Here is a 12,077-nt window from a genome sequence, read left to right as displayed (position 1 = left end):
CTGGAGCTCGGCTCGTTTTTTTTCTAACGTGCCTAAATAAGCTTAAACTCGGTTCGAGCACGTTAAGAAGCTCGTTTACTAATACCCTAAATCTCAAATTCCCTATATATATATATATATATATATATATATATATATATATATATATATATATATACATATATATATATATGCTTATTTAGACTCGCGAGCCTAATCGAGCTTAGTGACATAGGCTCGAGCTCGAGTTCGTTTGATAAACGAGCTTAATATTAAGCTCAAGTTCAGCTTGGGCTCGTTTAAAATCGGTTTAGAGTCGAACTTTTAACGATTCAATCCCGAATAACTTGACTCATTTGCACCCCTAGGTGTGACATCTTATCTGAATTTAAATGTGGGACCAGCACAGAGATAAGAATAGTAGCACCATGAAGAACCAAATAAAATAAAATACTAATTTGGTGTGGGACACAAAATCGTGAACAACCTTCAAATCACATTTCTTGAAACTTCGGGGTGAAAGACTGAAATAAGATTAACCATGAGTTTCTTTTTAGTTCATGGGATCAGCTATCTACATTGCCTACATATTTTTCGAAGAACTTTCTCGCAGGTGGATATTGTAAGGTATCTACCAGATACCTTGCTGCAACCTTGTTGCCTAAGAACAGAAAACAAAACAGAACAGGAAGGAAAGAAGGAAAAAAAATTGCACAGCAAGGAACAGGGGCGATAACAGGGGAATAAAAAAACGGGATTTTTGTTTTGCTTGGTGGAAAAGGAAACTTTATTTCTGAAAAAAAAAAAAACTTCATCCTAAACACCTACAAACGTAGCATATTTATACTAAAAGAAAGAGTTTGAGTCATACTCTAAAACAGGGAAACAAAAAAAATAATAAAAGCAATTTTCCTAAAATGCCCCTGTGGGCTTTTTCCTGAATTACGCCAACATTTTCCCTCCTAATTCAGGAACCGAGATGTTCTTCACTCCTAATAAACTTCTCATCTCTTCAAACTTCACTTTAGCCATATATTTTGTGAGTATATCAGCCCGTTGTTCAGTAGTTCCCACATGTTGCACGATGACATCTCCTTTCTCAACCAAGTCACGTATGAAGTGGTATTTTGTGTCTATATGCTTGCTTCTTCCATGGAACATCGGGTTCTTCATCAGTTCCAGAGCTGATTTGTTGTCAACATACAACACTATAGGGCTGATCCTTCTTCCAGTTAACTCTCCAAGCAATCTTCTTATCCAAACTCCTTGACATATGGCACTTGTAGCTGCCATAAATTCTGCTTCACAGGATGAAAGTGTCACACTTTGTTGCTTCTGTGAGTTCCATGTAACAAGGTTCTCATTGAGATAAAATGCCATACCTTATGTACTTCTCCTGTCAATCACATCTCTAGCTAAATCGCTATCTGAATAGCCTATAATACCATATTCTTCACTACTTCTTACATATTCCAGACCATACATAGTTGTTTCTTTTATGTATCTTAGAATATGTTTCAGAGCTTGTAGGTGTTGTGAAGTTGGTCTTTCCAGAAACCGACTCACCATTCCAACTGAAAAAGCGATGTATGGTCGTGTATGTGTCAAATATCTCAATCCACTAACTATACTTCTATAAAAAGTTGTATCAACAGGTTCTCCTTGTTCATCTTTACTTAGCTCCAATCTTTGCTCCATTGGGTATTTGCACGGATTACAATCAATCATACCTGATTTTTCAAGTATGGATTTCGCATAAGCTGTTTGTTTTAAAGTTATTCCCTCCTTTTGTTGACTTACCTCAATCCCAAGGTAATACGATAACAACCCAAGGTCACTCATGTCAAACTTGTTGCTCATTTGTTGTTTGAACAACTTTACGTCATCAATACGATTTCCAGTGACAATTAAGTCATCCACATAAATTCCAATTATAAGTAGATTTCCATTTTTCTTTCTTGTGTAGACGGCATACTCTTGTGGACATCTTAAAAAACCCAAGTCTGAGACATTTGTCTAGCCGTAAGTTCCAAGCTCTAGGAGCTTGTCACAATCCATACAACGCCTTTGATAATTTGTACACTAATTTTGGCTTGTCTTTATTTATAAAACCCTCTGGCTGAGTTACATACACCTCTTCTTCTAATTCTCCATTAAGAAAGGCTAATTTCACATCAAGGTGATGTACAATCCAATCATTCTTGGCTGCCAAAGCAAGTAAAATACGTACAGTTTCCATTCTAGCCACCGGTGCTAAAATTTCATCGAAAACAACCCCATGTTTTTGTACATAGCCTTTTGCGACTAACCTCGCCTTGTGCTTCAAGATATTTCCATTTGGATCTCTTTTTATCTTGAAGACCCACTTGAGACCAATGGGTTTTCTTCCTTTTGGCAACTCTACTAGCTTCCAGGTTTTATTTTTCTCGATTGCTCTTAGCTCACTCTTCATTGCATCTTCCCATTCATCAATTCCTTTTTCCATAGAGTAAGACGAAGGTTCCTCGTCATCATGTAAGAACAAAAGTTCACTACAATCTTCATATATTTCAGCCAATGTGTGAAACTTGGTTGGAGCATTGCTTGTAGACATAGTTGAGCTAGTTGCACTTTCATGGGAAGATTCAGGACTTGATGGAATACTATGATGACTTGATGGAATATTATGAGGACTTTCAGGTACATTATTATCCGGATTAGTATTGTCTTCATTTGAGTTTTCATCATATTGCTCGCTATCTCCACAGGTGTATTCATCAAGATATAATATATCAAAGGTGAAGATTTCATTTGATGTTTGTTTGAATTTTATTTCTTGCCCCCATTCCCATGTTTTATTTTCTTCAAAAATCACATCTCTACTTACTCGAATGGATCCCGTATCAGGATCAAGCAATTTATAACCTTTCGTGCCTTTTTCTACCCCCAAGTGTACTAGCTTTTTGCTATGTGCTTCTAATTTACTCAAATGCCTTCCGGTTACCCGCATGTGTGCAATGCAGCCAAAAGCTCTTATATGATCGATCCGTGGTTTTCTTCCCGTCCATGCTTCATATGGTGTACCATCTTTGAGAGCTTTACTGGTTACTCGATTAAGAATGTAAATTGCATGAGTTACTGCTTTGCCCCATAACACATTAGGTACTTTCATGCTCTTTAAACTACTTCTTGCCATCTCTACAATGGTGCGATTGCGTCGTTCCACAACTCCATTATGTTGTGGGGAGTATGGTGTTGTATAGTGCATGTTTACGCCATTTTCTTTGCAAAAAGAGTTGAATTGATTTGAAAGAAACTCACCCCTCGATCCGTACGAAGTGTTAAAATCTTCTCACCGGTTTCCACTTCGACTTTCGCTTTGAAATTTTTAAAAACTTGCAAGGCTTCATCTTTATTTTTCATCAAATATGCCCACATAACTCTTGTATAGTCATCAACTAGCAACATGAAGTACCTATTCCCTGCTGGTGTGGGTGGAGAGATGGGACCACAAAGATCCACATGCACGAGTTCGAGTCTTCTTTTAGCTCTAAAGGTTGTTTGTGTGGGGTATGGTTTTCGTGTTTGTTTTCCAGCCAAACATCCTTCACACAGGCTGTTGGGGTTATCTATCTTGGGTAATCCTTCCACAATATTTGCATTAGACATATGTTTAAGGGCTGAAAAACTTACATGGCCTAAGCGATTATGCCATAACCATGTTGGTTCTATCGTTTCGCTAAGTAGGCATATGGTTTCTTCTTCTTCAAGCGTGATTTTGTAGAGGCGATTTTTAGATTGCATGACTTTCATCAATAATCTTCCGTTTGCATCGTGAACCCACAGGTAAGTACCATGCATAACGATTCTATCACCGTTTTGAGCCAATTGCCCCAAACTAATAATATTGTTGCAAAGTCTTGGTATAAAATATACTTCCTTGAGTTCTCGATGTTCTCCATTCTTGCATTTAAAAATGATGGAACCCCTTCCTTCTATTCAAACTCTAGACCCATCCCCAAATTTGACAAAGCCTTTAGTTGAGGTATCAAGTTTTCGAAATTTACCTCTTTCACCCGTCATGTGGTTGCTGGCTCCATTGTCAAGGCACCATACTTTTGATTGGCTTGATACTTCTTCCTTTTTTCTTAGGGTTGGGTTTACTTTTTCTTCATTTAGCATGACTTCATCTTTAACATGTTCATTGTACACGGCTGCAAGTAATAGGGCTGGTTCGGCATCATTGAAATCTTGGGTTAGATTAGCTTCTTAAATCCTTTCTCTTCGTGGGTTTTTGCATTCGGAAGCATAATGTCCGTATTCTTGGCAATTATAGCATTGTATCTTGCTTTTGTCATAGTTTTGAGTTTGGTTTTGCCCATGACTTCCTCTATTCTGGTGATTACCACCTCTTCCACGACCTGAGTTGTTCCAATTACCTCTTCCACAACCAGAATTGTTCCAATTACCTTTTCCACGATCTGAATTGTTTCAATTACCTTTTCCACGGCCTCTTCCTCGTCCCCCACGGTTGCTTGAATTACCATGTTGCTTGTTCTTTGATTCTTGTTCGTTCGATTGCTTCTTGTTTCTTTCTGACCATTCTTCATGGGTTAAGAGTAGTTTCTTCTCGTCTACTTCTTGATGTACTTGAGTACGCACTTCGTGTGCTTTGAGTCTTCCAATGACTTCTTCAACTGTCATCGTATCAAGATCAGCGAATTGTTCAATTGTTGATGCAATTTGAACAAATTTGGAGGGTACGACTCGTAGAATCTTCTTGACCACGTACACTTCGTCCATGCTATCACCTAACTCCCGGATGTTGCTGATTTTTGCTGAAAAATCATCAACCGTCTCGGATTCTTTCATACTAAGAATCTCGAATTCAGCCTTTAGTGACTGAACTTTTGTTGTTCGAACTCGATCTACACCCATATACATAGTCTTGAGTGTTTCCCACACCTCTTTTGCCGTTTGCTTCTTCGCTATCGACAAAATGATTTCTTCCGGGATGGCTTGGTAAATCGCTGCCATAGCCGTCTTATCCTTCTTGACACCAACTGCATTCTCGGGTTTCTTCGGTTCAATCGCATCCCAAACCTCCATTGCTTGCATGAACACCTTCATCTTAATTGCTCATGCAGCATAGTTGGTTCTAGTCAAGATTGGATAATGCATCTTCGGATCTCTTATGTGTTCTTCTGTGCTCTGATACCAAGTGTAAGGTATCTACCAGATACCTTGCTGCAACCTTGTTGCCTAAGAACAGAAAACAAAACAGAACAGGAAGGAAAGAAAGAAAAAAAACTGCACAGCAAGGAACAGGGGCGATAACAGGGGAATAAAAAAAACGGGATTTTTGTTTTGCCCGGTGGAAAAGGAAACTTTATTGCTGAAAAAAAACTTCATCCTAAACACCTATAAACGTAGCATATTTATACTAAAAGAAAGAGTTTGAGTCATACTCTAAAACCAGTAAACAAAAAAATAATAAAAGCAATTTTCCTAAAATGCCCCTGTGGGCTTTTTCCTGAATTACGCCAACAGATATCGCATTACTTCTGTATATTTTTACCACTTAAAGTTTCCTACTCATAGATAATAAACATGCATCCGCGGTGGTTTAGGAGAGGCGAGGCATGGCTAACTTATGAAGAAGATAGCGTACCTTAACTGTGGATACTTGGAATGATGGAATCGAGTGCCACTGCAGAAGCAGAAAACGCCGCTATGAAAAGCTTCAGATTACTACGAAAAGAAACGATGAGTTCAGCGGGAATTTTGTTTATATGGATTATCTAACGTTTGGTAGGGGCAATTTTGTCATACGCAAAAAGGGAGAGGCTAATTCATGAAGGGATATATATATATATATATTTACCATAATTCATGAATGGACATCTAAGTAAATACGCTTGGGTCAAGACGAGATGTAAGAGAATCGTTTTTACTTTTTCGTAGGTTGATAACCCAAGGGCAATAAAATCATCTTGCTTGTGATTGATTGCGCTGAAACCATAACATAACAAATTACCAAAGTTTACATGACTTAAAAAATCTTATATCCCTAATAATAAAAATAGTTGTTCCTTTTAAACTTGTTGAATTTTGGAAGAATTCACTTATCCTGTGGAAATATTAAAAAAAAAACCATCAACATTGATCAAAATCCATTGCAAAATTAGCAACAGAATTAATTTACAAAAGATTGCCATCAATATATGACTAAGCTGGATTTATCTAGTACATTGCCTTAGAATCATAGAAAAAGATAGAACATATACCGGTATTTAATAGTTTTAGATATTTCAGCGTTCATAAACCGTGAGAAAACTCTTGCTGACAACCAAATAAATTATTTAGTGAAGCTTTTACTGCACGGTTTAACTTCTTCTCTGTGCAAATATTGTAAAGCTCTGCTTTCTTGTCCTCCAACTCACACTCTTCAGCATCAGGGTTCAAATCAAGCCACTCAATTGTTTCATCGATCTGGTCCTCTAGGTCTTCCAAGTCTTTTACACTAAGCCACATCTTTCTAAGGCTTAATCTTACCTTATAATCCTTTATTTTTGTTCTTAACTTCGAAACACAGTGATCTAGAGCTCTATGAGCCATTGCCTTCTTCAAGTGTGCTTCATCCTCAAACTTATATCGTTCAGCATCTTCAATCATCTTTTCAATCTCCGCTTTGGACAAACTACCATTGTCAGTTATCTTGATTGTGTTGTTTGCGCCCGTGGTTATTTCTCTGGCAGAGACATTCAAGATCCCATCAGCATCTATCTCGTAGCATACATTCATCTCAACTTCCCCCCTTGGAGCAGCAGGAATCCCAGATAGTTTAAGTTTTCCCAAACAATAGTTCTGGGAAGCTATCTCTCTCTCACCCTGATAAACACGAAAACTCACAGAAGTTTGATTGTCATAAACCGTACAGAATGTATCTTCCTTCTTGGTTGGAATAGGTGAATTTCTAGGAATCAAAACTGCCATAATATCCCCCCAACAAGCCACGCCAAGTGACAAAGGTGTAACATCAATTAGCTCCAATCCTTGCACAGCTCCATCACCGATGTCACTTAAGTGTGCAGCTAGAAATCCAGCACCATGGGCAACAGCCTCATCAGGATTGATCTTCTGCGAAAGTAGCTTTCCATTAAAGAACTTTTGCAACAACTGTTGTACCTTGGGGATCCTGGTCGATCCACCAACAAGAACCACTTCATCAATGCTATCCTTGTTCATATTCGCATCCTTCAAACACATTTCCACAGGTTCCATGCACTTCCTGAACAAGTCCATATTAACCTCCTCAAACTTTGCCCGAGTAAACTTTGCAGAAAAATCAATACCATTAGCCAAGCAATCAATGTCAATCATAGTCTGAATAGATGATGACACTATCCTCTTTGCCCTTTCACATTGAACCCTCAACCTACATAAAGCCCTTTGGTTGCTCCTAATGTCCTCTTTGTGCTTTCTCTTAAATTCTTGGACAAAATGATCTACCATTCTGTTATCAAAGTCCCCACCCCCCAAATGTGTGTCACCACCCGTAGCTTTAACCATGATTTGTCCACCTCCATCAATGGTAAGAAGAGAAACATCAAAAGTGCCCCCACCAAGGTCAAAAACCAATACATTCATTTTACCATCCACGCAAGCTCTCTTGTCAAGAGAGTAGGCAATTGCAGCCGCAGTTGGCTCATTAATCATGCGCAAAACTTCAAGTCCAGCAACTTTTGCAGCATCCTTTGTTGATTGTCGTTGAGAATCATTGAAATGAGCTGGAACAGTGATAACTGCCTTCTCAACAGCGGACCCAAGAAATGTCTCAGCAACAGTTTTCATCTTCACTAAAACCATGGAAGAAATTTCTTCAGCGGAAAATTCCTTCTCTTCACCCTTATATGTAACTACGATTTTTGGTTTGTCGCCACTCCCAGCAACAACTTTGAAAGGCCACAACTTCATGTCTTTCTGAACAATTCATCACTTGCTCTTCTTCCAATCAACCGTTTAACATCTGTTGTAGGTAAGCCAGCAAAATCATGCCTCCTTTAGAGCTAAATATATAAATGACAAAAGCTAATTTGTAAAGTTTTTTTTTTTAAATAAATAAATAGTAACTGACCGAAGATGGTGTTGGTTGGGTTATATGCAGCCTGGTTCTTGGCAGCATCACCAACCAAACGTTCAGTGTCGTTGAAGGCAACAAAAGAGGGAGTTGTCCGATTTCCTTGATCGTTTGCTATGATCTCAACGCGGTTGTGCTGCCAAACAGCCACACAAGAGTATGTTGTTCCGAGATCTATACCAATGGCTGGAACTTTACCTCTTCCTGACATTTTCTTTTAGGAAGATATACGAATTCTAGCTTGTCTAGATTAGGTTTATGCAAAAATATTGTGTAACTCATCAGAATTTATATTCAAATTTTCATGTGGATGTACCAATGAAAAGTCGCAAGTCTTGGTATCTGGCAACTGTCTCTTTTGTTGACGTATCGACTTTCAATTTAATTGGGAAATGTAAAATGACCTTTAGAATTCTGCTTTCAAACTATCTCTCTGGGCTGCCACATTAATCACAAACTATCACTTCCAAGTTTCAAGCAAACTAACGCAAAGCAAGCATAATTCATAAAAGTAGTTACCATGAAAGTAGTATTAAAAAATGCGGTGACAAAAATAATTATCTTGACAACTGATTATAGTACTTCCTTTTATATAGATGTTCGTCTATATTTAATGTCAGAAAACTTTCAACAAGGTCCAAAATCCACAAAAAAAGATGAGGGATATTGGAAAGTAAAATTATATAATTATGAGAGAAATATGCTCAAAACAAAACTTCAAAATCATATATACCCTCGTCAATAGTTGTTTCTATCATATGTAAGTCATAAAATCAACAATTGTGCATTCTTGATCCGTACATTTTGCAACGGTAAGTCATAAAATCAATAATTATGAGAGAAACACACTGTTTTAAATTTTCCATACGTACACTTTAATGTTCATGTGTGTACAAGTTTTGGAAGCAAGTATGAAAATAAAACTTGGATTAAGTTGTAAATAAAAATCAAAAATTAAAATAGTTGGATTGCGTCTATGAAAAGAAAAAAATAATAATAGAATACGGAATTGATTTAGGCCATCTATGTTGTAGAATAGAGATGGTTTCAACACATCCTTTATAGCTTCAAGCCTTCAACGCCAGTTCATTCTAATGTCCAAAGTCCAAACTCGTTTTGGCCCAAAACTACCTTTCTAAAATGCTTAATACCTTAGAAAGCTGACTTGACAAAATGTTAGGAGTGTTACTACTCCCCTTAGCCTAATAATACCGAAACTCAAAATATGAAAAACTAACATCATAATCAACTATAGAACCAATGACTTTATCTTATTCACTCATTAACAAATCAAACTGAATAAAAAATAAATGCCATTGAAAACCCAAAGAAGCTACAAACAACGAAAGAACCACAAGCCCATTCTGCCTATCAAAAATCCAACTAAGGCTTCATGGCCTTACTATTAAACCAAGTCTCAGCAACACATTTCAAAAAACATGAACCTTGGATCAAAACCCATAACAAAATTATCCAATAAAATGAAGATTACCCAAATAATGTTTTCAATATCTCCTTGCAAAACCACCACCACCCCCACCCCTACCAAAAGCAGGAACAGATGGCAAAGCCTGTGGCTCAACAGACGCCTTAACAACACCAGGAAGATCACCCATGCCAAGAGCATTAAGCATTTCAATGGTCTCCTTATCAACCTCAATCAGATCAGTCTTGATGGCTGATTCATCAGGAACAAAGTCCATACGTCGCTCTCTTTCTTCCTCCTGCAGCTTCAATGAGATTCCCCTCACTGGTCCTTTCTGGATACGCTTCATCAAGTGAGTAGAGAATCCTGCAATCTTGTTCCTAAGTCGCTTTGATGGAATGATGGCAACTTCTTCCAGAATCTTCTTGTTTGTGTGGAAGTCCAGAGTCATTTTACCATAATACCTCTCAATTACTACCCTGGAGGATTTTTTAACAGTCTTGGTCCGCACACGCCCCATTCTTTTAACTTGTTCTAGTGGTTTATCCCAAACTAAAATTGATCAAGTTAACAAACATCATTAGAAGGGCTGTTAACTGTCACATATGTACAAGATTATTTATATCAAATATCAATAGCGAGGTATCCAGTTCCATGACAACAATCTCTAGTTCACATTAAGCTTTTATCTTGAATAACAAAAACTAGATAATTTAAAACTGTATCCTTCTTAGATTATATAAATGATTTTTGATTCAAAACCAACATTTCCTTCAATGATCCCAAATGCACAAAAAAGACACGTTTTGCACCTATCTCAAAGATCCCAATACTGTAACGTGCTGTCTATGAAATTTAAACGATTTAAAGATGTAACCACAAAATCTAACATAGCCTAAGAATAGAAGCGGTAAAATACCCTTATATATTCAGCCTGTATTCTGCGCAACGTTTAAAACGAAAGCATCATACATTCATTGATTCAAACAAGGAATCAACCATATGATAAGATAATAAATGACATTGTATAGTAAACGATGTTAGATTAGATGCATTTGTCACAAAAACTCCAAACTGAAATTTAGAAAATCGTTTCAAAAATCATAGTGTACATAACCAATTGTCCTTCTAGCATGCTCACAAGTTTTGGAGGAAGTTTAGAAATTGAAGTATACTAAAGAGTAAGTAAGATTCACGGCGTAGGATGACGGAGAATTGCATACCGTAGTGGTTGTTCCGGTTAAGATCGGCGGCGCGCAACCCTCTTCCTCTCGCCCTCTGTAAAATATTTGCCGTCGAAAGAAACCCTAAACTAGACTTTAATACTTATGAGGATGGGCAAATATGTCTTTTCCTGAATCTTTGAAATTTGATACCCTCACGATTCACCCCTATAGACTTACATTCTTTTTACTTTTACCTTTAACTTTTTACTATTTAAATATTATTGGCTTAACTCTTTATTATCCCGTTTTGGCATGCAAGTTAAGGTAAAATCGAGTGTACGATTATTAATTTCATTATATTTGTAATTTTTTTGGGGACGATTGAATAATCATTATATTTGTATTATTTTACAAAACAACTACAAAGATATTTAAATCGACTTTGATGACAACCTTTGATATGATTTTGTATTTCAGTGGCCATAACAATTATTTTATGAAAAGACTATTAGTTGTTGGTTTAAAAATCCATTCACTCAATATAAAATATAAACTCAAACAACTACTTGGGGACCTTGATGTATATAGGATCCAATCATAACTTAAAAAATTTCCAAATTGTTTCTCATAAGATGTGATCATTTTTTGTTGTTACACAGGTCATTGTCAATGTTTCTTTTCTTTTGTTTTCAGATGATAGCAAATGGGCATGTGGAGTGCATATATATACCCAATGGGCAGTGTATTACACTTTGGTGACATAATAAAACACTTATGATATAATATATCAATGAAAATCCTTTGGATGAATAAGAAATAACTTCAAAATACCCATTAAAACAAAAAGACAAAGAGTGTTTTATTTATGATTGTAAACCCTTTTGAATCTTGGGGGACATAGAAAACAACACCTCTTACTAACCAAACAAAAACCTAAAAAAGTAATATAAATGATTGTTGAGTCAGCAATAGATCATCACAATAAATTGAACACAAAAGGAGTAGGCTTTCGATGAGCCATCTTACCCGTTTTGGACACCACTTGATCTTATATTGTTGATTGGACGTTGTTAAGAAGCACTCATTCTTAAACCAAACCAAATCAGTTTTTCATTGCAACTTGTTTAAATGAATATTATTTATGATTCTCTTATCAATTATGTTAATGCTTATCTTAATTTAATAAGTTAAAGATTAAAACTTTTAAGCACGTAAAATTTTAATGTTATTGTTATTAAAACTTTTAAACATGATGTAAAAGATTAATGGTATCTTAATTCAATAAGACAACCAACTTTTCCACATGTCTACTTTAGTTTCTAACAAAATTTCTTACTCTTAACTATAGTTTTTTAGTTTCACTTATATGAAAAAATGTGAGTTGAAC

At 36.5% G+C, this 12,077-nt stretch overlaps 1 protein-coding gene and 1 pseudogene across 2 annotated transcripts; both read right to left on the bottom strand.

Moving 5' to 3' along the window:
* Positions 1-6,130: 6,130 nt before the first annotated feature.
* On the bottom strand, positions 6,131-8,332 carry LOC145156962 (heat shock cognate 70 kDa protein-like; annotated as a pseudogene). The gene is made up of 2 exons (XR_013737010.1): positions 8,096-8,332; positions 6,131-7,987 (listed from the first exon to the last, which is right to left on the bottom strand). The product of XR_013737010.1 is annotated as a heat shock cognate 70 kDa protein-like (transcript).
* Positions 8,333-9,394: 1,062 nt separating this feature from the next.
* On the bottom strand, positions 9,395-10,871 carry LOC145160938 (small ribosomal subunit protein eS17). The gene is made up of 2 exons (XM_079080322.1): positions 10,748-10,871; positions 9,395-10,076 (listed from the first exon to the last, which is right to left on the bottom strand). The coding sequence occupies exon 2, from the start codon at positions 10,042-10,044 to the stop codon at positions 9,604-9,606; it is 441 nt and encodes a 146-aa protein (XP_078936448.1). The 5' UTR covers positions 10,045-10,076; positions 10,748-10,871; the 3' UTR covers positions 9,395-9,603.
* Between the last annotated feature and the right edge of the window lie 1,206 nt (positions 10,872-12,077).

This window comes from Lactuca virosa, chromosome 2 (genome assembly GCF_052849685.1).
Source record: "Lactuca virosa cultivar CGN04683 chromosome 2, Lactuca_virosa_CGN04683_v6, whole genome shotgun sequence".
Taxonomy (NCBI): Eukaryota; Viridiplantae; Streptophyta; class Magnoliopsida; order Asterales; family Asteraceae; genus Lactuca; species Lactuca virosa.
Note: the sequence above shows the minus strand (reverse complement) of the source record. Positions and strands in the feature narration are given on the sequence as shown.

Bases quoted from the DNA above. Each gene is read 5' to 3' on its own strand.
- LOC145160938 (XM_079080322.1), bottom strand. From the start codon at position 10,044: ATGGGGCGTGTGCGGACCAAGACTGTTAAAAAATCCTCCAGGGTAGTA.